General features: G+C 43.2%; 3 protein-coding genes across 3 annotated transcripts in view; all 3 read left to right on the forward strand.

The window, feature by feature from the left end:
* The first annotated feature begins 238 nt into the window (after positions 1–238).
* LOC121183600 (espin-like protein) lies at positions 239–13,229 on the forward strand. The gene is made up of 11 exons (XM_041040748.1): positions 239–532; positions 1,147–1,337; positions 2,561–2,747; positions 2,839–3,021; positions 3,116–3,247; positions 8,710–8,874; positions 8,980–9,115; positions 9,276–9,448; positions 9,557–9,721; positions 10,609–11,567; positions 12,643–13,229. Exons 1-11 carry the CDS (start codon positions 239–241, stop codon positions 13,172–13,174), a joined length of 3,117 nt encoding a protein of 1,038 aa, XP_040896682.1. The 3' UTR covers positions 13,175–13,229.
* Positions 13,230–14,049: 820 nt separating this feature from the next.
* On the forward strand, positions 14,050–18,158 carry klhl30 (kelch-like family member 30). The gene is made up of 8 exons (XM_041040470.1): positions 14,050–14,159; positions 14,772–15,603; positions 15,697–15,898; positions 16,444–16,530; positions 16,680–16,835; positions 17,035–17,223; positions 17,355–17,500; positions 17,617–18,158. The coding sequence occupies exons 2-8, from the start codon at positions 14,830–14,832 to the stop codon at positions 17,863–17,865; spliced, it is 1,803 nt and encodes a 600-aa protein (XP_040896404.1). The 5' UTR covers positions 14,050–14,159; positions 14,772–14,829; the 3' UTR covers positions 17,866–18,158.
* A 609-nt stretch (positions 18,159–18,767) lies between these two features.
* crocc2 (ciliary rootlet coiled-coil, rootletin family member 2) overlaps positions 18,768–25,856 on the forward strand; it is a 29,575-nt gene continuing 22,486 nt past the window's right edge. Inside the window, exons 1-3 of the mRNA XM_041040758.1 lie at positions 18,768–18,824; positions 19,372–19,525; positions 19,679–19,794. Coding sequence (XP_040896692.1) covers positions 18,768–18,824; positions 19,372–19,525; positions 19,679–19,794 — 327 coding nt within the window. The remainder of the gene's footprint in view (positions 18,825–19,371; positions 19,526–19,678; positions 19,795–25,856) is intronic.

The raw sequence follows: 25,856 nt of genomic DNA on the forward strand, positions 1-25,856 counted from the left end.
CAGCCGTCTTTCATTACCTTTCTATCTCGCTGGCTCTAACCCCCCCCCCCCTCTCTCCCCAGCGGCCATGCTGGCCAGCTGGCTGCTGCTAGGGTGTCACTTTCCTGGCTCGGGAGGAGGCAATGAGTGCGTGAGTTTTTTGTTGTTGTATGGGAGTTGTATGAAAACGTGATGGTAACCTGCTGGGACACAAAGAGCTCCGGTGAGCTTGTTCTGTGTGTGCCATAACCCGCTCGGTATGGTGCTTCATCGGGCCATCCAGGCGGCTCGAACAGGGGATCTTGCTGCCCTGAGGGAGCTGGCATCTTCCAGTCACCTTTCACCAGCCATCACTGATGCTCAAGGTGCCAGCCCAGTGCACCACGCAGCCAGGTGTGGACGCCTGGAGTGCCTGCAGCTCCTGGTGAGCGAGCTGGGTCTGGGAGCTGATCCCCGTGCCTTGAACAGGGCCACGCCGGCACATGATGCGGCCGCTACTGGCCACATCCGGGAGCTGCAGTGGCTGGTGGACCAAGGAGGCTGCAACATCGAGGTAAGTTTATCCAAACTCTACACGGAGAGAGTGAAAGAGAGCTGCCCTGATAGCCTGGAGTGATGCCACATGTCCAGCTTTGTGTGTGTGTCAGTCAAAATTCAGGTGATGGCTGTAGATGCTCATCTGACTGATCAGAGAGCAGCTGCATCACTGAAACGTACTGTGCTCTGCCTTTTCAGATGTATTACCAGCTGATTACATCATATGGTGTTGACTTACTGGGTATCCATTAGTATTATGTAGCAAGTGTAATTACGTCCAGATGCTTGAGAGGAGCTCCCACTAAACTTAGTCATTAGTTAAGTAGAGTCAGTTGTACTGAGAGCTCTCGTTTCTCAAAATTAGACGAGAGAATTATGATCAGAATCCTGCCTGAAATTAAAGAAAGCGTCTAATGTTTCATCTCATTGTTTCTTATTATTAATGGAGACCACTAAATGTCTTTTCTGTGGTCCTCTGCAGCATCGGTGGAAAAGAAAAGCTGTTTAGTTCTGTATATTGCACCTTTTCCTTTGAATGTGTAGGTAACGCAGCGCCTTTGACATGTCTTGATAATCAAGAGTTCAGTTTGTCTTAATCCATCTAACTCCCATCTTTGTGAATGCCGTCAGGACAGGGATGCTGCCGGCGCCACAGCCCTTCACCTCGCAGCGCGGTTTGGTTGCGTGGACGTCATTAAGTGGCTGCTCTCTGTTGGCGGAGGGGCAGAGGTGGAGACAAACTGTGGAGCTGTTCCTGCTCACTACGCTGCAGCCAAAGGAGACCTCACCTGTTTAAAACTGCTCGTTCAGCAGGCACCCAGGTGAGTTCACAGCACCTGTTTTCATTGGCGGCATCTTAGACTGAAATCTCTTGATAACTATTAGATTGCTCTGAAAGATGTAATACAGGCATTTGTGTTCCTCAGACGATGAATCCCTCCTCACTCGTCCTCTAGTGAATCAAAATGAAATGTGACGACTGTTTGATGGATTACCACGAAATTTACAGCAGATTTTTAAGATCCCCAGAGGATAGTCTTGGTGATCATCTGACTATTAATGGAATAATTAGTAGAGCTGCTCCATGATCTTTCCACCCACCCCCTGGTAACTGCAGAGGTACCCCCTGTACCCCCTGGGTACCTCAGGTTGGGAAACATTGGTTTAGAGGACCTCACCTATTTTCACCATAACTCATTAATCAGATTATTTGCACCTCATCACGAGAACAGAATAATTCATATTTAACCACAGTAACAGTGGCTCCTAACAGAGCCAATCAAAATTAGAGAACTGAAACAAGCTTGTCTTCTGTTCAACCTGATAAATCAGCAAATTAACGGAAACACTGGACTGAAATTAATTATTTAACGACCGTTGGGAAACAGGATCTGATGAAATGGGGAATGGGAAACCTCTGGTAACCATTAGAATAAAGGACACCAATTTTTTCACTCAGTGCGCTGTGATCTCAAGAAATACACAGACTCTTTATAGGTCTGAATTTATTTAGACCACACTGAAGAATTTCACTGTGATCCTCAGATATCCTCTCAGATATATCTGATTAACCATCGTAATAAGTTTACTGCTTCAAGCAACAGAATAAGAATCTGTTTGTTGATCTTTACATAAAAAAAATGACTCGTCAGTGAACGTGTTGGTTTCTTTTGTTTCAGTCTTGGAAACAAATGAATCTCATCTCTGTTCCATGTCCTTCACCTGAGACAGGGACAAAGACCAGATAAAGACACGTTAGTCTTCCTGCTTCATCTCCTTGTTACGGGAGAGTATAACTGTAATTTGCATGACGCATGGCGGGTTCAGACCATCACATGTGACCATCGGTAACCTGTGAATAAGACATGCCTACACTCCGTCGATCATATATCAGTCTTGTTGGTGTTGTACCGTATGTAGGTCAATGTAAACGTAGTCCTGCTGTGTCTCACAGGCTTTTCAGACCGTAACAAGCGAAATGATTCAGATTCTTCAACAGAGATAAAAGATTTGTATATGTGTGTGTGTGTGTGTTGGAGAACAGGTGTGTGAACCATCAGACAGGTATCGGTGCTACCCCGCTGTACCTGGCCTGTCAGGAAGGCCACCTGCATGTTGTAGAGTACCTCGTTAAAGACTGCGGGGCTGACGTCCACCTGAGGGCTCACGATGGCATGACCTGCCTGCATGCTGCCTCTCACATGGGCCACCAAGCTGTGGTGGTGTGGCTGGTCAGTAGAGAAATCCAACTTTATGTTACATCATTAAAAAGTGTTTCCCAAATCATTCTTTGAGCCTTTTTTTCTCCTCATCTCCACATAGCTGACCTGTACTGATGTCAGCCTGTCCTGCCAGGACAGAGATGGAGCGACTGCTCTGCACTTTGCGGCCAGCAGGGGGCATTATTGCATCTTGGAGAGGCTGCTTCACATGGGTTCAAAGGTCATCAAGGATTACTGGGGAGGGACCCCACTTCATGATGCTGCAGAGAACGGAGAGCTGGAGGTTGGACACAACATTTTCACTTTCTGCTCTAAATAGAAGAAGCTGTGTTACTGAATGATGCATATTGTTGTTGTTGTCCTGTTCGTTCTTTCAGTGCTGTAAACTCCTGTTAGCCAATCAAGCAAACCCCTCAGATCAAGATATCGATGGGTTCACAGCAGCAGACTTGGCAGAGTACAACGGACACCACCAATGTGCCAGATATCTCCGTGCCATGGAGAAAAACGTACGCTCTCTCTCCCTCTCACCTACAGTGCATCCTACAGCACATTTCATTGTGCTTCTTTCCTTATTGTCTTGAAAATCAAAGCTACATGTAGTTTGAGGAGTAAGGTCAACAGCAGACATCTGGAACGTTTTGGATCCTCAGTGAATCTTTTTCTTAATGTGGGACATGTATCTCACACGCATCTCTTCAGGTCAGGTCTGTCCTGTCCTCGTCCACTCAGCCTGATTGCTTTGCTTTCAGTTTAAGAGCTCTAAGAAAGTGGAGGATGGTGGCTTTTGTGTTTAATAAGGCATTAGAAGCTGTGATGCCGTGAGTGCTGGGGGAGATTCTTCGTTCTCAGTTTGCCACAGAGGACTCTCTGAGATTAGCTCTTTTGTTTTGTGTGGAAAGCACGACACTCCTTAATGTGATTGATGAATATTTTAGTGTTAACACCTTCTTTGTGCTGGAGTCGCCTGTTCAAGTCAGAGGTCAAAGCAGTAAAAACTGGCCGGTGTTTAACTCAGACGAATACAGTCACTCTGGTGTGTACAGCTGGCTGTGACACCTTACATCATGATTTCTTTGTTTTCTTTCTACATAACAAGCTGCATAATATGTAGGTTAGGGGATTACAGCTGATACTGATCCTGAAATCTGAGCTTGCAGAGCTGATTTTAAATAGAAAACACTGAATACAGTTAACAGAAAGGGCCAGTGTGGGCCTCTCTCAGCACACTTGTTGAACCTTAAAGCCTTACATCTGTCCACCGGCAGCCTCTCCTTGTTTCTCCCTATCACACTTCACTCGCCGCCTATAGCGCAGACTACACAGCGATGTACACAGAGTAACGAAAGCTGTCGGCCAGCAGGAGCCATGAATAAGTCAGCAGAGAAGAGCAGCTCTCATACATGAAGAGGATGATGACAGGGAGCCAGCGAGGCGTGGCTGCTGAGCTCCCCTTCAGAAATAATCCTCCCATCAACAATGGAGAGCTAATTAGCGCAGGGGCCGCTGTGGCATCAAACACAGCCGGAGCCGCCGCCAGCTAAGGGCCTATCAGTTACCCCTCTCCAGCGGCTCAGGTGGAGGGCCCAGGGGCTGAGGCCGTTATGAGATCCACGAGCTTAAGTTTCAGCGTTTTCACCATCCTGATGCCTGGAACCGGCAACTCTATCCCTCTGTGGACTTGGAGAGCAGGATGTCATTGGCTTCAAACACACGTTTGATTGTGTGTCATGTTTTTTCCAGGGATTTGGAAGTGCTATGATTGTCACCTCTGGATACTGTGTAATGTTGGTAGCAGACAGTGTGGTGTATTATGTTTCTTGGCAGTGTATGTGGACACACAAACTGAGGCTTGATGTGAACAAAGGAGTCGCCTGATAGAGAACCTGGAAGAGCTGTTAATTGATTTAAGTCCTGAGAATATTTGGAGAACAGAGTAGTATATGTAACGCTCTGAGACCGACCGTGCCAGAGATGAGCTGTACGAGTAGACATGCTTTAATTACATTTCTGGTGGCGTTTCATGTTTGTAAAGCACTGCGGGTTTCATTGGCTCTAAAGTGTCAGTCAGATAATCTCATTTCCGAGCAGCGACCTAAATGGATGGGGACACTGACCGGGGAGAGCTGCGTATTTGGCCTCTGTGCGTGTTTGGATCGCTCACAACGAGGTCAGACCCGTTCAGCGCCGTCAACCTCTCTTCCTCATCTCGCATCTCAGGAACAGCTGCAATCAAATAAACAGTGTGTGGCGTGAGGTTTACTTCACACACATTTGTGGCTTTTGCTCTCCATTCACGGTGATCAGGCCAAAGATACTGCTGTTTGAGAATGGTATTTTTAGAATACTTGGACAGAGGAAACACTCTGTCGTTTCCATCCATCACTGTGGTTTTTTTTTTGCACATACTCTAAATTTCCACATTGTTTTGTGCAGTGAGAAACAAAACACATGCTCTTGTAGCTTTTTACATTGGCTTAATTGTATGAATCGCAAAGTCTGGCTGCATCACAGCTGCATATTAATCACAGAGTGCGAGATATTCTGCAGTTTTACTACATAATCTATTTCAGATCTTCATACACAGCCATTTTGATCATTTGTTTAAATAACATTTCCAAGATAAAATGTCAAAAATGTACAGATATCATTGTGTTTTCGGCTGTTTTGGGGGTAATATAAATACTATTGATAGGTCACTGTAGAATTACAATAAAAAAACAATATAATTTGGCGTCTTTTTGCACAGGTGGACTGTGCATTTTGTGCCCCATCACTTATAGTGAAGGTGAAGGTATCTCCTAATGGCCAGAATAAAGAGGAGGAATGAAAGAAAATGCTGCTGCGCTGTTTATAAACGCACGCTTTAATGCAGGATTAAAGTGTAGGTTCATACAATCCTGAAAAACACATTCCACATTAACACTCAGAGCCATTTGTTCATGCTCACGGTGTCACATTGTGTTTCCGTTGTCGCACTTTACTGGTCATCTCAGGTACATTTTATCCCCGCCCCAGCAAAGTGCCTGATGAATTAACTTCCCCATTCAATTTGTTCCAAGTGGAAAAATCGTCTGAACTTCTTGGATAAAATGTCTCTTTTCCAGCTGCGCTGACAAGTCGTCCTCTAACCTCCCTTCGTGCATCACCGTGGCCGCTGGTTTGTCCATGCATTAGTGACATTACCGGCCATCCTATCCTTTCTCTTAATTATTAACAGCACTCTCCGATCAGAGTTTATTGTTTATTGCCTGGCGGCCCTTGGCCAGTGGCGGAGATGCTGATGGTGGTGTCAAACGAGTGGTCCGTGATCTTAAGATAGCATCACATCCTCAGCACGGAGTGGCTGCTGGATACCTGGATTCCTGGCTGCACCTGCACGAGTCCGTGTACATTGAAGTCGCACCAGTGAGCTCTGGGAGAATTTTTCAAGGTCAAGGTTGGTCAGTTTATGTTGGTTTATTGTTCACTTTCACTAGCTTTTGTATTCGTTATACTACTTTTGCTTGTTTTTGTTCTTTTTTCTGCTTTATTACCTTATTTTTCTTTGAACATTTATTTATAAGTAGGTTACTGGATGGGCTGAGTAACTGTTTTTCTAAACTGAAAGGAAAGTTTTGTCATTTCTGTTCAAGAGGCCCTAGCTGGCAGATGTTTTGGCAGTGTTTTGCCTATTTTCTGATCAGTTATGGCCTCTTACGGTTAGGCATGACTAATACTTGTGGCTCATGACCTTACTATAGTTTGTCATTGTAGATTTTTGCAAATGGGACGTGATTTTTTTTTTTTCCTTTTTTGAAACTTGCACTGCTTCTAGATATACCTTCTGTTCCAGTAGTTGCTCCAGTATTCTAGTATGAAGTAGTCAAATATTGTCATGTTTTGTTTAGCTACAGCAAACGCAAAAAAGCTGGAAATGTTGGCAATAAGATTGTGTCTGTTGGTTATTAGCCTCACAAGCATTTACCTCCATGCAGGAAACCTGAGAGTATTTTAACATGTGAGTGGACATGTATTTACACTGTAGTGTTCTGTGTATAATGTACACCCGCTGTATACATTCCACGTTGCAATTTATCACCGAGAGCATGAATATTTCACGTGGAAGCAGGTTGTTTTAGTGATTGATTCCAGAGCGCAGAATTACAAGACATGTTTCTTAAATACACATGGTGTTCTGAAATACTTAAACTCTCTCATGGCTCGACCCACAGGGACCACAGATTACTGGTGCTGCATGTCTGACAATGAGACAGCACTGAGTGGCTGTTTCTTAACTCTTGGCTCCTAATCTGTGGTGATCGGGGTCTTTGTGGTCTTTGATAGAGAGGGGGAGTGGATCCAGGCCAAAAACGGGGTTAGCCTATCTATATCTGCGTGGCAATTGTGATGGGGTGCTGATGGAAACCAAATGCTCTCTGGCCACTGGGTCTAATTAAACACATGCACACAAGGACTGGTTCACTGCAGCTTTTAGGACATTGAACTGTTACGAGAAGGGTCACAAAGGAATCAGGCTCCCTCTCCCCTTCTCCCATCCCCCCTTGTTTATCTATTTATGGATTGCACAACTTCGGGGAAGTTTATTCCTCCGCCTGAGCGGTGTCACAGCATATTTCGTGCTGTTCAACATCAAAGTGTGAGAGGAAATGGCACGGACCACCTCATGGACACAAAGCATAACAGCATGCAGCAGCATATTAGGTCTGCCTTTGATGTTTTAGTTACTAATAATGTCCTTGGAGAGCTGAATTTGATATGCATTCTGCATGGAGTGCATTAGGACAATGCAGGTTCATTAAAGGGGATTTAAATGTTTCCATACATCCTACATCCTCCCTGGAGTGGTGTGAAATGCTGCCAATTATTCAAGGTTGCTTACTATCCCATATACTTGTTTTGTTCCTTTGTCTCATACCTCGTGTCCTCAGGCTCTGAGATGTTTTTTAATGTGTTAGTTTCCATTTAGACATTTTAACTGATTTTGTTTTTGCTTAGCAGTTTTTTATGTTAGAATTAAAGAATTGTTTTACCAGCATTATATACATATATCCTATAAGAAATGTAGCCTATAAAAAGCAAAGCGTTATCTGTTGGGAAGATGCCTGCCCCAGATACTGTAGACAAAACTCTGTTTACAGCCACGTCTCACATTGACCTGTAGAGAAAATCCAAACACATCCTGTATATAAATAGTGAAGCTGAAGTCAAAGTCCAGACTTTCAGCTTCTCACTCTTTAAGGCTGTACAATGCTCAGAAGGTAATGCACTGAAATCTAAAAAACAAGAAAATAAAAGGTGTCACTAATGTAAGATTTGTGGTGGCAATGTACTACAAAGGTGCATATTTATGAATTAAATGATGGTCGCTCTGTGGTCAGTGTTTCTACACTGAGCTGAGTTGAATTCTTCATCTTTTCACACTCATAAAAAGCATGATTAACACAGGTGCAGAAACTTGAGATCAGATTCCACCTGAATGTCTTCAGTTCACAATAATCTAAGTTTTGTTTGTAACAAAGAGGAATCTGTGTTGTGTACAAAACTTTCTGTAACTCTCTGTAAGGAGTATAAAGTCACATGTTACAGACACACATGGTTGGTTACCTGGTGTTTCCTAAAAAAAAAAAACTACAGGCAAAGAGAGTAGGAAAAGCTGCCTTGTTGTGGGGGTGTCATACTGGAAAATCACACCAGGGATGGATTTTTTCACATAAACTATTTTGTCTACGGTGTCTGAGCAGGGAGAACATTACCGTACGTGTGATGTGACCTGATGTCAGGGACAGGACTGATACAGAGCAGTAAAACAGTGTTTGATTGTATGAGGAGTTTTAAGAACACACCACCTGCTGGAGCAGGCCTTTGCTGTTCCCTTTGGCACCTGTCAGTCGAAGAGATGTCGCAGATGTCATCTTATTTGGTCTTCAAAGGTCTTAAACAGGACTAATTGTGACTCTAATATTTGCAGACACTCTGTGCAGATAAGCCCATTGAGGTAATATCTCCAGTGGAGGAAGGAGAGAAGGCAAAGCCGACTGTGTTGTTGCAGCGTGGCAGACAGGACTACTACGGGTGCCTGAGTGACACATGCAGTGACAGTCACAGCAGTGATACACGCATGGATAGTTTAAAGGTAAACACCGAGTTGAGGTTTTTTTAACCATCTTTTCCATTCTTCTTACTTTTTCATGTTCTAACCTGAAGCAAATGTGCTGTGTCTCTTTGTTTTCCAAACTAGCAACCTGAGAATGAGGAGTCCCCACAGGCCAGATACCCTCAGCCTCCTCCTGCATCTCCTTCAGCTTCATCTGCTCCTGCCCAGCCAGGGAAAACCATGGTCAACAGAATCGAGCAGGTTCAAACAGCAACATCTGGTGAGAGGAACATTTCTCTTTATCCTATTCAATCACCCTTTAATCACTTTATTTCGAGCAACAAACTGTTTTTAGGCATTTAGTGGTTATAGTAAAAAAATATGTTATTAAACTACACTGAAATGAGTGAGACATAGAGTGGCTATGATTTGTGTTTCAGTTATTAAAGGTTTCAATCAGCCCAAAGCAGCTGGGAGTAAGAAAGCTGTCTCTGCTGATAAGACAGTGTTGCCTGAAGCAAACCTCCTGGCTGAAAGAAAACTTCTTGGGGACATGAAGTCCATTAAATCTCTCAAGCAATCAGGGATATCAGGAGTCTTCACTGGACAAGCAGTAAGTAAAAAATAAGCTTTCTTATTCTGTACATCCTTCCTTTCTAAGTGCTTCATTTCTTTAGCTAAAATGCTCCATCGTTGAATATCATTGCTGTGTCCTGTGCAGAATAAAATGGTGGTCCTGCCCACTGAGGAGGCCAACCTGTCGGACATCGACTACCTGGTGCCCACCCATGACGAGAGAGGCCGTCCCATTGCTGAGTGGAAGAGGCAAGTCATGGTGAGACAGCTGCAGGCCAGGCTGCTGGATGAGGAGGATCAGAGGAGGAAGGTAATGTCTTTCTAAAGATGGTTTGATTATTGATGCACTAAACTTTCTACATCTTACAGATCTGTTGTGCGTTCCCCACGGTGCACTTGAGAATACAAAAGTATAAAATTGTCAAGTAGAAAACAAAAGTATAATGGTGCAGATTCATGAAAAGCCTGAATCTGCAAATTACAGGATGATCACATTTTAGTCCAGAAGTCGTCCAATAAGTTCTAGACATTAACATTTTAGCATGTCGTGCTTAGATATGATCCTCCAACAGCTGAAACTGTAAAAAATATAAACCAAGACAGCTCAGAGTGTCAGGACAGGAGGATTTGATGCTTCTCTCTGTTTTATATCATAGTGAATTAAACGTCCTTTAGTTTTGGACTGTTGGTTGGACAAAACAGCAATCTGAATATGTCCCTTATGACTGTAGGAAATTGTGATTAATATTTTTTGCAATTTTCTGACATAGACAAAACAATCATCAATTAATTGAGAAAATAATTGGCAGATTAGTTCGTGATGGAAATAATTTGTAGCTGCAGTCCTAGAAAAGTGCTGTACAGCCTACTTAAAATTAAATAATCTCCTAAACAAATGCTTGCTGAGCCTCGGCAGACCACAATGAGCATAGAGAAAATTGCGGTCTGAGCATGTGATGCTGTTCTAAATCTGCATCACTAAAAAAACTGAAAAAACACTTTTACCATCATTTACTTTTAATTGCATATAACAAATCACCAAAGACATAACACATTGGTGGTCAAGTCGTATTTTTGAGGTTTGGATCACAGTTTTACTGGATAATTACTCTTTCTCTTCTCATGCCTAAGCCATTTCAAATGCTAAAAAAGACTTTAAATATGACATGCTGCATTTTTATCTGCCTTCTCTTACAGGAAAACGGGAACAGATATGCCAAAGTCAGCTGGAGGTACTCCCAAGCCCACAATGCCATCCTGGGGCCCTCTGGTGAGCTGCTGACTGAGGATGACCTCATCTATCTGGAGCAGCAGATTGCCAACGTCTCCATGCAGAGGAACTGTGAAGGCTACGAGCTGGAGCTGGCTCGTCTAGCCGAGGAGCTGAGGCACATCCTGCCAGCACCCATCGTCAACATCACCGTCAACACGCAGTTCAGAAACTTCACAAGTCAAGTTCCTCTGCCTGTGTGGTGCGGCCGCATCTCCGGCATCGTAAAGAGCATGTCTCTGCTGATGACCAACCTGACAGACCAGCCCCACTGCAAGATGCCCAACACAGACCTGGTCACAGTGTTCTCTCAGACCCCAGACAGACAGAACTCCACCAGAGGACGCAGGGAGAGGATAGAGGATGAAATCCATCAGTTTGGAGTGTCAGTGAGGACTCTGAAGTCTAATTTTGAGACACAGAACTCACCTGTGTCACGTGAGCCAGAGGAGGCTGTTGTGTTAAGTTCTTCCCCACAGATAGAGTCCACAGAGTCAGACAAACAGCCTAAAGTCTTGAATCCAGCCCCGGAAACAGACCAGAACAGTGACTCTGGCATTGACTATGATGAAAATGTTGCAGATGTTCTGGAGACCACCAGCCTTAGAAAAGAGCGTATAGTTGTTCTGTTCTTAGGCCACTGGAAGAAATCTGCCTACACTGTGACACTGAAGAGCAAGGATGCAGCCGAGAGGAAGATGAGTGGCGAGAACCCGGGGATGAGTGACAAATCTGGGTCAGATCGGAGAGGCAGCGTGGAGAGCGCCCAGTCAAAGATGATGAACAGTTCTCTGGGGCATTTCTTCAAGCAGAGGAGCGCTGTCAACAAGATGCTGGGAAACTGGAGGAGCATGATCTCTAGTGTCCCGTCCAGACAGATACGCAGGTAGAGCTCCATCACTTCTTATTATTTCCAGCCATCCCTCTTATAAAACACAATGACTTCATACTAGCTGGCGTCTGTCTCTGAGCTATGCCAGTTTCACATGTCAAATGTTCACTAGAAGTTGATCAGTTATTTTCTGAAATTACCCAAAGTTTATTCAGAAACACGAATCTTACGGAAAGGATTGACACACTTCAGAAATTCTTTGGATATCGTGAAGATAAGCACGTTAAAACTCGACTAATCAATGTTTCTATATTAACAATGAATCAAATAACTGTGTAAATGTGAAAGGTGCTGCTCAAAGTGACAAACCCACAGAAAACCTTCACACTCCTGTGTGGAGCTCTTAGCCTCTTCTAGCTTATTGTTTTGGTTTTAGGGCCCACGGATTTACTCTTTTTGTCTCATCACTCTCATCAACATCTTTTCCAGTAGCGGTTTCTGTTTTTTTTAAACAAGCAAGCTCCTGTTAACTGACTGTACGCTACATGCTTAGCAATATACAGCAGATTAAGTTGGCAACTAGCCAGTAAAGAAGGTTTTAGCTAGCAGATATCAAGCTATCTAAACACCCTGATACCTTACCATGTACATTTAGCATGTTAGCATTATGACATTTACCAGCTCATTGGCACTAAAACCAAATTACAGCTGAGGCTGACGGAGTTTCATCCTGATGTTTGGGGCTACATTAAAAGGCAGGGATCACCATGGGCTCCATGAACCTGTGTACAAAATTTCATGGCAATCCATTAAATAGATGTTTGTTTTACTCTGGACAAAGTGGTTAAGCAACAAACAAGGCAAATTCCAAATATCTGGCTTCTCAAATATGAGAATTTGTAGCTTTTTGCCTTTATATTATTTAAAGTTAAATGTCTTTGCTTTCTGACAAGCAGTCTGAAGACGTCACCTTGGGCTTGGGGAAATACTAATGGGCATTTTTCAGTATTTTCTGACAGATTAAATTGATTAATTGGAATACTTGACAGACTAATCCATATTGAAAATAATGTTTAGTGGCTGCCATAGTGTACACACAACTTGAATAACCATGGAGTGTTATCCACAGGCTCCACAGGCAGCAAGCCCTCTACTCCCCAGAGCAGTTCCTGCCTCGTCTGGATGGCGTACCTGTGGAGTATGACAGCCTGACCTTGGATCTCTTCATGCTGGGCTACTTTCACATCCTGGAGTTGGAGCTGCCTGTGGATGAACGCAAAATGAGGCACCTGCTTTGTTTCGAGGTGTTCGACCATATCGGGAGCTTTCCCTGGGAGATGGTCAGGGACTTTCATAAGGCTGTCATACAGGACATTGAGGCTGGAAACCGCGAGTGGAAGGACGGCTTTGAGGACATTAAAGTAAAGTTCTTTGGAAATACTGTGAGTCAGTCTGAAAGCACTGCAGAAGTGGTGAAACATAGCCTCCCAGAGGTTAGACAGGTCCCTAAAGTCATTATACAGACACCTACGCCAGATGAGGGGATGCTCTACAGTGGCACTGACATTTCCAGTTTCAGCAATGAAGAGATTTGTAAATACATTGACCGTAGTTTTGCTTTTTGGAAAGAGAAAGAGGCAGAGATTTTTGATTTTGAGTAGTTGCTTGTGTCATTTTTTAAAAAAATATTTTTTTATGCTTGGTAGTAGATGACATTAGGGCTGGGTATCAAACCTAAATACTTTTTGAATTGTGAATTTAATTGTCTGTCGCAGTTGTCGGGTGCTGACAGTTGGCACTGAATGCTTAGAGCCAGATTCTCATCCTTGTTTACTTATCCTTTGAGCAGATATTGCCTAATTTGAATTATAATTTTGTTAGTTTTATACTGTATTTTATGGTGTTAAACATTAAATAGCAATGAATTTCAGACGTTTGGACTTTGTTGTTAAATTTTGAAAATGTTTGTAAAAAAGAAACATGATTATAGTACGAGGATATTTAGATATTTTGGTCCTGGTTTTGAAATTTGGGCATCAACAGATTTCAGACCATACCCAGCCCTATTACACAGAGTGCTTAAAAAGTGTGTTTTAAGGTTAATGAAAACTTTTTTTTTCCTTTAGTAAGGCGGCATTTTATGGTAAATATTCTCAAGAAGTCATAGGATCCATGGTCAAATAGGAAATGCACCAATTTTAACAATACTACAAAATAAATCATTACACAGATACCTTGATTATTTGGTTATTACAAGATTCTGCAGACTTTAACTTAATTTATATCATATCTTCTTTAAGTTGTTACCATTGTATAGCATTGTAAGCATAACCATTTTACAATTGTAATTGTAAAATTCAAAATCATTGGTGCTATGTGACCTATCTCCTTTTCTAGCCTCCAGGGACATTTAGAAAATGCAAAATATGTGCCTGTAACAGCAGCTGTGGGTCCCATGTCTGTTGTTTGGAATCTGACTTGAGCACAGCGTCACTGTCAGTCCTAAAAATAACTGAGCCCGTCCCAGTGACATGGCAAAAGCCTTTCGCCATGCTGCCCACTCCATGTTGATCTAACCAGCTGCTTCGCTACAAACAACTTTTTTACTGGAAGGATGAGCCATTATTTCCACGCTCTTCCTCTGTGGTGAGTTTTTGTTTTTGTTGGTTCTTAATTTCACAGTAATCGATGACAGGAAATGTAATTTATTGTCGGCTTTGGAGGAGATTGGAGTCATACTATTACAGCATATCGTACTAATCATCAGCCAAAAGTACTTTGTAGTCCTTGTAACAACACAGTGATGCCACACTTAGAAGACAAGGGACTTTTTTTACAAGAAACATTTGATGTCTTTTTATGTCTTTGTGGTTTTCTAAGTTCAAAGATTGTAAACTTTTTCCTTTTTTTCCAGACTTTTCTATTGGCAACATAGTAAAAAACATACATACAATTTATTTTACCATTAGTTGTAATTTAACTAATGTATTATAAACTACTTTTTTGGAAGTAATAAATGACATTACTACACAACTACTCTGCTCCTTCACACCATGTTTTTTCCTGAGTTCCAGCTTCTCTGTATGATGAAGGTAAACCAGAAATGTCTTTCACATCAAATATCCTGTTGGACTGCCGTGGAGTAAGATTTTGTAACTCATGGTGAAATGACTGTTATTCTCCTGTCAATAAACATTGTTTTAAAAGGTTTTGAGAATAGTTTCTTCTGGATATTTATTTATTTTTTTACACTTGCAGATAAGCTGATTTTTGACCACCCCTACTGAAAGAAGATTTGACCCGTATTTTGTTGACCATGGTGCGTAATGTGGATGACCTGGACTTCTGCCTGTCCTCCCATCCTCAGAGCATCCTGGAGGGCTTGCGTTCACTCTGCTCTCAACCCAAACTGGTCGATGTAACGCTGAGCGCAGGCGGTCGGGACTTCCCCTGCCACCGTGGCGTGCTGGCCCTGTGCAGCATGTACTTCCGCTGCATGTTCTCCGGTGACTTTGTGGAGAGCATAGCAGCACGTGTGGAGCTTCATGATGTTGATCCTGATATCCTCAGCTGCCTGCTGGACTTTGCCTACACAGGAAAACTAACCATCAACCAGAGCAACGTGGAGGGGTTGATCTGCACCTCCAGCCAGCTGCAGTTCCAGACAGTGAGAGCTGTTTGCAGCCGATACCTTCAGCACCAGATCGATGCTACCAACTGCCTGGGAATCCTGGAGTTTGGAGAGATTCACGGCTGCCCTGAGGTGGTGGCCAAAGCGTGGGCCTTCCTCTTGGAGAACTTTGAGGCTGTACAACAAGGAGAGGAGTTTCTGCTACTGGGAAAACACAAGCTGGTTGCCTGCCTGTCCGATGAAGGACTGCAAATCCGCTCAGAATGCACCCGTGTGGACGCCATCCTGAAATGGGTTAGTCACCTCAAGGAGTCTCGGCTCTGCCACCTCCCCGAACTCCTCACCTTGTCCCGTCTTTCTCTACTCAGCCTGGACTACCTGGCTGACACCCTGCTGAAGAACAGCCTGGTTCAGGCCTCTCCAAGCTGCAGAGAGGCTGTGGAAAAAATTCGCAGAGAGGTTAGTGAGTTCCTCCTCCTGAGTTTCTCTCTTATCTTTGTTTGTTCAATGTGAGCAGATTTCCAAAAACAATCATGACTTTTACTTTTCTAGAAAATGGATTTGGCGCCAGAATACTTGGCCAGAGTCAACTCTCAGAGTCCTCAACCAAACCTGCAAGAGGTGCTGATTGTAATGGGAGGTCGGTCACTGGATGACTCAGATGATGAAGATGACTCAGATGAAGATGAGGACAGAGACCCAAGACTGCAGAGACTGCTGCCCAGGAACTGTGCCTTCTACAACACAAAGACTAGTAAAATATTCTTTCCCTATCAGAATTTCAAGTTTAAGCTCACAATCCATTTTACAACAAAAATTTGTTGGGAAACGCCTATCACATTCCTCGAAACAGTTTGGCAGATGTGTTTTAGTGAAGGCCATTAAATGTGGTGCTGACAGAAAAACGGCTCTGCAGGAATGCAGTTTGGATGTGACAAAACTGGATCATCTTCTCTGTTCCTCAAACGAGTGTTTCGTTGTGCAGAGCTGGAAGAAGACATCCTTGTCCATGTTTGTTACATGAGACCTTGAGGAAAAGATTGTTGCATCTCATTGTAAGATTTCTGGTTTTATGTTGAGGAACAACATCTCTGGCCACAGTGTTTCTGGCCAGAAAGCAATAACCTAACTTTGACTTACTTTCCTTTAAATGCTCTTTGAGGACATTAGTGCGTCTTTACCTAATTTCCCTGGTATACATTCGTCATCTCCATACTTTATTTGTGAAAACCTTTATCTAGTTTCCCTTCCTCTCTGAATGATGCTAAAATATTAACTCCCTTCTCTTTTTCTCTGCAGAACAGTGGCATGAGCTCCCTAATTTCCCCAACCCTAACAAGTGGGGTTTCTCCATGGTCTCCTTGAACAATGATGTGTATGTCACAGGTGGGTCAAGCGTGAGGAACCCGTCAAGCAACCCGTCAAAACACAGAAACTTTTCTAGCAAACAACAAAGGCATAATGATAAATGGTTTTGAGCAGATCTCACTAGTTTTTTCATGAGGAATGCAGTGGTGTGCTCGTCTGTCTGACAGGGGGCTCGCGAGGTTTGAATACCAACACCTGGTCGACCACAGAGACCTGGAAGTACATCACAAGAGAGGGGAGGTGGGTTACTGTGGCACCCATGCTCCGGCCTCGGACTAACCACACATCGGCAACGCTCAATGGGGAGATTTACGTCATCGGAGGTAAGAAAATAAACACAGTCCTGCATGTGGTGCCTTAAACCTGCAGCTCACTGGAAAATTTTGATGAACTGCAGTAGCTCATCTGCTCTTCATGGCTCACTTCTGCAGTGATGGTTTCTTAGAATTTTCTTCTTTGTGGGTGAATAGTCTCATATGTGACCAGGTTGTCACTCATTCGTCTTACATGTCCCGTCTCCAGGGACAACATCAGACCAAGTTGAGGTCGAGCATTATGACCCTTACAGCAACACCTGGGCCTTGACATGCCCCGCTTTAAAATATGTGACTAACTTCACTGCCACAGCATGTCATGGGAAGCTCTATGTGATTGGTTCGTGTGCTGTGAAATACAATGCTTTGACCATGCAGTGCTACAACCCGGTTACAGGTAAGGATGCTTGAAGCACCATATCTTTACCGGCAAATTTGCAACATTAAATGTTAAAAAAAAAAATAAAAAATTGTGAAATATGTCACAATAATATATCATTTACATTTTTTTTTTTTTTTTTTTTTTAGAGAGCTGGATCAACATATGTTCACCCTTCATCCCCAAGTACTTGTCCTCTCCCCGTTCTGTCTGTGTGGATGGAATTATATATCTGGTTGCTGACAATACTAAGAAAGTCTACTCCTATGATCCAGAGGCAAACATGTGGCAGAAGGTGGGCTTAGGAAAGACTGCTGACGACAATCCCTCAGCTGTATGAATGCTGATTTAACAGGAATATAGTAAAAAGAAGTTCACTTTTGCTATTTGATGACCTTCTCCTCTCATCAGGTCCAGCTTCTCCACATGCTCCATGAGAATGGCGGCCTGGTAACGCTGGATGGGAAGTTGTTTGTCACCGGAGGTCACTGGAAAGGTATGGAGGGCGATTACGGGGTGGAAGTGGAGGTTTACAACCGAGCGTCCAACACCTGGGAGGTGGAGTGCTACCTGCCAAGACTTTGGTTCTACAGCGGGGTCTGCACCATCTTCCTAGACCCATCGCAGTGGCCTGAACTTTTCCCCATAGATTCAACTTAATGGCCTCCTGTCCTGACAGGACCAAACTCAGGGTTCACAGAGACATGTTCCTATCATATTTATGTTACAGTGCAAATGGAATGTTTATCATTGTGCCCGAGAATAGCGTGTTACATGATCCTCAGGTATTATTGGTTGTTTTTAGGACCGGCTTTGCTGCTCAGCTGGTATTTATTTAATCTTTGTATCATGTGTTTGAGATCTGAATTCCTTTATCTGTAATTGAATGGCGTTTGTGAATCATTAAATCTCACAGTTACTGGGCTCCTGTGTTAGGTATTATTATTATTATTATTATTATTATTATTATTATTATTATTATTATTATTGTCATTATCAAGGCTTTTAAACTGGAAATGCTTGGCATTAGAGTGAAATGTGTTCCTGAAAATGGTCTGTCAGGTGTAAACGTTCTTTGGGAAAACTCTGGTCACTTTGCCTTTAGTGTCGTGATCATTAACCCACTGGAATCCGGTGGCTTGGCTCGTGGCGTCTGTGCTGCCATGGAAACGCCCAAGCCAGCATTCTATTTCTATGGCAAAGGCCCGGAAGCGCGTGGTCACCGTGGCAACGGAGACTGCGATTAGAGTGGAGCTGCTTGGCTGTAGTCGCTTCTAAAGTTTGTTGCCTTAAAAGTTCTGCCAGTGATTTTTTTTTTTACTCTCAAGCCGTTTCTTTATGCAGTTACCGGTTCAGTAGAACTTACCTTTATTTCTTATCACACAGTTTTAATGAAATGCTAGGTTTGCTGTTTGTCTGATTCGACATTTGACAGCTTTTTAAGGCTTTTGTTAGCCTACAACAAGCTAACTTTACAGCAGTGTCTGTGTCCCGTCAAACGAAGCCATTGAATGCTTAACGTTATTAGCTAACATTTTACTGTTAGCTGGGGCAGGTTTGCAATGAGTTCTCAACGGGACCAAGGTGCACACTCACCGAGGCTGGAGGCTGTGATTCAGGTTGGTAACACAACAGCACTGATTCACTGTGTTAAATTTTTTTTTTAACTGAATATACGACGTGTCACAAATACAGAGATGTACACATATATACCGCGGGGTAGTTTAATCTATAACAATACATCATAGTGCGTTTGTTGATTATGTTTGTATTAATGACCTGAATCTACAAAGTAAATAAAATAGTTGTGTAAAAAGGACAATATTTTCCTCTGAAATGTGCTGTAAAAGAGCTATAATAGATGTCCAGAAAATGGAAATATTGTGGAAATAAGTGTGAGTACTTTAGTACAGTACTTGAGGAAATGTATTTTATTTTTCACCACTGCTGAAAGGAAATTTTCATACAAAAGAAAAATGTTATGCATTCACATATATAACATATAAACCTCCAGGGGCCATTCTGTGAACTGAGTATGATTACTTTTGGCTAAGTACACTTTCTTGTACTAAGGTACTTCACTGTTGTCCTCATAGTCTGACGTTAATGAGTTGGGCCTTTTATGCTGAGCTGAGTGATGTGTCGGTGTAACTGATGTGATTCTAGAAGTTGGAGGAATCCCTTCTTCACTCTGACGGCAGCTCAGGAGAGAGGACTCTGACACTTCGAGGTGATGGACAGGAGTCCAGTATCACACCTATTCCCGTCTCCACCCATATCCGCCAGATCATCACCCGCAACCTGGCTGAGCAGCCATCTGGTAGGGAAGAGAGCTTTAATTGAAACACACAGACAAAAGCTTTGAGCACATCCACTGCAGACAATAAACCAACCGTCCTCGATATCAGTTATCATTTTACTCTGTGTGGTAAGACTGACACTTCTGTATGCATGATCTGCTTCCTAATCTCAGGTGAGAGCTCTGAGGTCAATGAGCTGGAGGAGAGCAGGGCCCTGAGGGAGCAGCTGTCTCAGAGCCCGGTGGACCGTGACCAGCCGCTCGTCAAACAGGCCAGTCTCACAGACAAGGTAGGAGTGACACAGGGCAGCAACACACTCTCAGGTCAAGGTTAAGCTGTGGAACATTATTCAAATTTCTAGCACCTGTTGTACCCACGCCCTGTCACCACAAGTGACCTGACAGATCAATGCAATGGTAATGTCATCTAGGTAAGATACACGTCATCAGCTACTTAAATTGAACAACAATACACAGGAAATGTAGTCGTTCCATTCACATTGTAATTATGTTGTTGTTAACACGTGTGACTATGATGACCTGCACTCATTAAATGGTTTTTACTGAAAGTGTATCCCACACTAGCTCTAACTGAGGCAGATGTTAATGCAGCTCTCACAGGAGTTAGAGTACATACTGTTGTAGATGGCACATGTGTGCAGTTTTGTTTGGAGATGAGATCAAGAAGGTCAGCCACACTAGGGCATTGACTGCAAAAATCTACATGCATCTGAAATGGAATATGGTAACAGTAAACATCAGTGTGGCACTGCTCTTTCCAGCAGGGAAAGCCTTTTGGAGCTGAACAAACAAACACTGTGGGAAGGTTGAAACAGCTTTGCATGTACTGTAGTGAAACCTGAGGGAGGAAAGGGCCCAATTTACACATGAATTAATGTAACTTGGCATAAGCACATAGTTTATATCACACATTTTTCTTTAATTAGTGGTTATGGAACTATAGTTTACACATTACAGTAAGCACAGGTATAGGCATCCATTGTGCCTGAGTGTGTGTCTGAGCGTGTGCGTCTGAGTGTGTGTGCGAGTGGGTGCATTTGCATGTATATGCTTGTGTGTATGTGTTTGTAAGTGTAAATAAGAGAGGGGAGGGTGGTTTCATGAAGGGTTTCCTTGTGGTCTGCTCAGGTCGACTCAGACCCCCTGTGCTCACGAGAACCGGCGTCTCCCTTCATAGCCCCCCCATGGCTGCCCCCTCCGTGTAGCGACTGCTGTTCTAGGGGAAAATTGTGAAGGTCACTGGCCTCCTCCCTGGAGACTGTTGAAGAAAAAGCTCATTTTACATGGTGCACAAAGCAGCCATTCGTGATAACAGTGGGCTCATTCTGCTGCTTAAATCTAATGAACTCCCACTGTTTGCCTTACTTTGGGGAGTTATTTTAAAACCAAGGCTATAAATATAACTTAATTAGTTTGGCAGATATATTTAGCATATTTATTTTGTTGATATTTTTAGATGTGTGAAAAGTGAATGTTGCTTGTATTTGATGCTCACACCACTAAGTAGCAATTTGAAGAGTGAAGGCGCAGGATTAGCACCTGACCAATTTATATTTATAAAAAATATTTGATCAGAGAAATCATAACTGTTCACGCAGCTGAATGTTTTATCTGGTCTCACAAGTCAAGAGCTTTATTATGAGACTCCTGTTTTGACTTGTCTCTCTTCTTACTATTTTTTTTCCATGCAGAACAGCATGATGGCAGCATCTGGCAGCTTCGCTGATATGTGATGTTAATTTGATGTGCTAAGGAATGCCCAAGAGACAAATGACTATGGCATTCGGATGAAGCTAATATTAAGGCCAGCAGTTTTAATGTGCCTTTAGCTTTCTCCCTCAGCATTAAGCATTGTTGCAGACCATGTACACCCCTTCATGGAAACGGTATTCTCTGATGACTGTGGGCTCTTTCAGCAGGATAATGCGCCGTGCCACAAAGCAAAAATGGTTCAGGAATGGTTTGAGGAACACAACAACGAGTTTGAGGTGTTGACTTGGCCTCCAAATTCTCCAGATCTCAATCCAATCGAGCATCTGTGGGATGTGCTGGACAAACAAGTCCGATCCTGGAGGCCTCACCTCGCAACTTACAGGACTTAAAAATAGATGGATAGATAATAGATAGATAGATCGCTTTTGGCAGCAAAAGGGAAACCAACACAATATTTGGCCGGTGGTCATAATGTTGCCTGATCGGTGTAATTTGTCTGTATATTTTGGGCCCAAGATCAGGATGTCTCAGCTGCTCTTGAGAAAGCAACCAGACAATACATATTCACCATCGAATCTCAGCAGTGAGGTTGGGCAGTAATTAAATATGATCATTCATTGGCTTTTGGTAGTATCACATAATAATGAAATTTAATCTTTTCATTGAAATCAAAGATTCCAAGCAAGCTGTCAGTAAAGCTAAAAAAAGTTCTTGCTGAATTCCTGTACTTTTTGTCGTACATGTGAAGACATTTATCTGATGGAGCGCATCGCTGCTAAACACGGTTTGTTACAATGAACACAAATACGAAAAATATTTTTTAAATTTCCACCCATTCTGGTTTTCAGCCTTGAAATAAAAACATCTTTTTACTGTATATTTTTGTTGAAAAGCAGCTTTTGGGAGGTGTTGTTGGTCCATGAGATCATGTGAGAAACTTTCTAAGTCAGCATTTGTCCCAGTTGCCCTCAGTGCGAACTTACTTCCCTGGATGATTTACAGGGAGAACTGTAATTGAAATTTGTCTTTATAGTTTGCGCATTGCTCAAGGATAAGAGTACAAGGCCAGCTGCAGTGTAGCATCCATTAAGCAATTTTTGGTTGCATGTGTTCCTGAAAAGCTCTCAGCATGGTGGGCTCCAGGAATCACCCTGCTCGTACAGTAACAGCCATCCTATAGTCCCAGCTCACAGCTGGAGTATGCCTCCCTGTCAGTTGAAGGGGTCAAACTACCAGCCCCCATAACTACTTTCAGGCCAACTAGCTCCACACCTTTTGGGATCAGGTGATTCCGTGAGACCAGGTAGTTTTCGTTCTTGTCAAGCACACTATGCACCATACAAAGATAAAGAAAGTTTAAAGTCAGCACTAGGAGGCTGTTAATCACTCTGTGGGCTTTCTCTATCATCATTACTGTATATTTGTTGCTTTGTAATTTTCTAGTCTCTGCTGGTTGCCTGGAAACTTCACAGCAACGACAAGACTCCAGTCACTGTTCCTGCCAAGAAATAGTCCCACATATGCCATGTGTCAGTTTTTTACACTTCTGTTTTTGTTATTTTTACACTTCAGTTTTAGTATGGATTACGCAAACAAGAATTTGTGAGCTTTAGAGGTGGTGTTAGCTGTTTTTTTTTTACCCTTGGGCAGAGCCAGGCTAGCTGTTCCCCTGATTTCCTGTTTTTGTGCTAAGCTAAGCTAACCGCGTGCTTTTGGTAGCTTTGTATTTGCTGTGCAGATTCTTGGCAGAGAATCAAAGTGAATAGGTTTGTTTCCCAAAATGTCAGAATATTACTTTAAAGCACATTTTTTCAGTTTGAAACATGGCCGCCCGCCTTTGACATGCATTCTGGGTAAGTGATTCTACATATGATGCCTAACTACCAAAGGTGTGTCTGAAATCCATCTGATGCCCATAGTGTCAGCTGAAGTCAGTCCACCACAGGCTGTGTGACAGTTATCCTAAATTGCCATTTTTCTCCAGCTTTCCTTGAGTCTCTTTGACCTGACAGAAGACCATTAACGCAATACTGATGAAGTCACACCTGGACTCTGAAAGCCTTCTTCTGTGTCTCCGTTGAGTCACTCAGTATGATCTCTGGTGACCCCGCAAAATTGCACCTGAACCTGGATAAACCTTGACCCAGTTTGTGAGCTGGATGGCCTCAGGAGGTTGGAGAACATTCATTCTGAACCCTCTGTGTTGCTTTTGGAGCCCTGCCAGTGTGCATTTTCTCAGACATAGACATCCATACCCCACTGCCTGAACACTTAGTGACTGCCTGCACAATACTGCAGTGTGGCAGTCAGTTGTATAAAGATAAACTCTTGCTGAATGATTTCTGACACCAACTGCCATTTGCCAGTGCCCTCTGAAATCTCGAATCCCCCGGGTCTCTGTATAAGAACCCTGTCAAACATAGTTGGAGCAGATAAAGTCTGTTTTTAGAGATTGAGTTTCTGTCCCCTTTTACCCTGCTACCCCCCTCTGCTTCAAGTTTGTTTTTCCTGCTGGCACAAACCCATTCATTTAGGCTGCAGTTTGAATGGAACACTGCCAAAAAGTCTGACTGCCTCAACTATCATGAAATTGTAAAAATTAATTGCCGTCCCCAGAGAAAATATGCTTAAAAGCCCATCCCAGTGCAGAATTTTTGATGAAAGTATTCCATTAATCCCTCTCAACATTTGGCATTAGGCTACTCATGTTACCTGACTTTAAAGTCAAACATTAAGCGCACTTTTCACTTCTTTTTCACATGTCAAGAGAGTCTAATCAAACGTGAAGTCTTGAACTGACTGAGTGGGTGTGTGTGTGTAGGTTTCGTACAGCATTGTCCTTGCCGGGGGCATTTGTGTTAAGTGGTGCAAGGCCAGACACATGCTTGTGAGTACACAGCATGTATTATTAGTTTGGCTGTGTTTACACAGATCTCTTGTATCCCTGTGTGCCATCACAGCAGCTGTCCCCAGAGCCAAAATGTTGACTCCATGGTAATACACGCACAGCAGCTCCCCTTCCTCACTTTCATTCTCCCTGTTTGTTATCCCACGTTGTGTAATTATGGTCAGTGATGATACATAAACAGCTTTCACAATCAGCTGGGGCTCTTTCACAGAGTCAGCACTCAGGGGGTAATGTGAGGGGAAGGGGGAATGGGTATGTTGTTGAAGTAGGATAGTAAGTTTTTTGGGCAGCTTGGGGGCGATGGACATCCGCTCCAGCTGTGTTTAGGAATCTGACAGATAGTGCACTCCATTAATTCCCTTTATTAAGCCTCTGGGCCCAAGCCAAGCCAGGGAAAACGATTGCAGCTGTAACCCTTCACATGCTGGCTGGACTGTGCACTCATGGCCAGATGTCGCACTGGGTGAGTCAGAGATAGAAAGAAAGAGGACTGAGGATGTGGACTAGCTGCTGGATGTGCCTGGAAATGTATTTCAGGTATGGATAAGCCGTACTGGTATTGCATGGTAGAAGAGGAGAAAGTTCAAAAAGATTACATAGTTCAAAGATTAGATAAAGTGGTGTTATCAGATCTCCAAATGTTGTGACATTCGGTCAGTGAGAGAATATGGTAATCATAGCTTGGTAACTGAAATGGATTGGATTTTGATCTACCACATGAGCAAGGCAGCAACTTTTGGCCCAAACACCAAAGCCTTCACAAGGGCCTTGAAAATGATTCTCTTGTTGCTTGTTGGCAGATAAATCAAAGCAAGATTATCCCTTGATGTTGTTTGAAATATTTATCAAAAGAGACAATACAAGGAGTGGCACAAATCATAAATATCAAGAAATATAAAAAGCTAATTCAAAGCACATTTTAAGAGGCTGAAAAGTCTTTTACTTTGGAAACATAAGCAGGGCTCAAGAAACAGATACTTGGGACTGAAAAAATCAAAGGAACCATAGCAACTATATGGAGGCATAAAACATACCATGACAAAAAGGCTGTTTGTATAAATTGCATCTTGAACATTATTGCAGTAGATTACCTCAAAGAGTCAGGCTACACTGGGACTGGGCTCGGCCCACTTCAGAGGGCCACAAAGGCTGCTCCAGAGGGATTGTATTCTGAAGCAGATTGTAAATAGCAAGGGTGTTCAGTGAGCACACTTCTGGGCCCCCAGTAAGGCCTGTAAGCCCCTGAGTTAGGGCAGATGGAGGACTGGGATTACTTGCTTCTCTCTTTTGACTTTTTACAGTCACCACTGGATGGGTGTGTTGTGAAGAACAATGAGTTCAAGCTCACTTGGAGATGAGAGTGATGAGATTTAATGATGCAAGCAGAGCAAGGGAGTAGATGGTAGTGTAGGAGAGTTTAGTGAAGGTGGGGGTCTCCACAGCAGACTGTTATGGCGTCCTCTTGGGGGCTTCCTGCACGGAGCATGGCTAATCCAGAGCAGCCCCCGGCCTCCTGCTTTACAGCTGACTGGGGAGAAACCATAAAAAAGCGTCCTCTCTGTAGTGTGTGGAACAGGGGCGAGGCTCTGGCAAGAAGCCCGCACGCTGCAGCTATGTAAGAAAAATCAGAAAAATCACCTTTAGGACTGGCCTGGAGGGACACCTGGTCACTGAGTGCACAGCAAGGTAGGGAAGGCACAGTGCAGTGAC

This window comes from Toxotes jaculatrix, chromosome 6, assembly GCF_017976425.1.
Source record: "Toxotes jaculatrix isolate fToxJac2 chromosome 6, fToxJac2.pri, whole genome shotgun sequence".
NCBI lineage: Eukaryota > Metazoa > Chordata > Actinopteri > Toxotidae > Toxotes > Toxotes jaculatrix.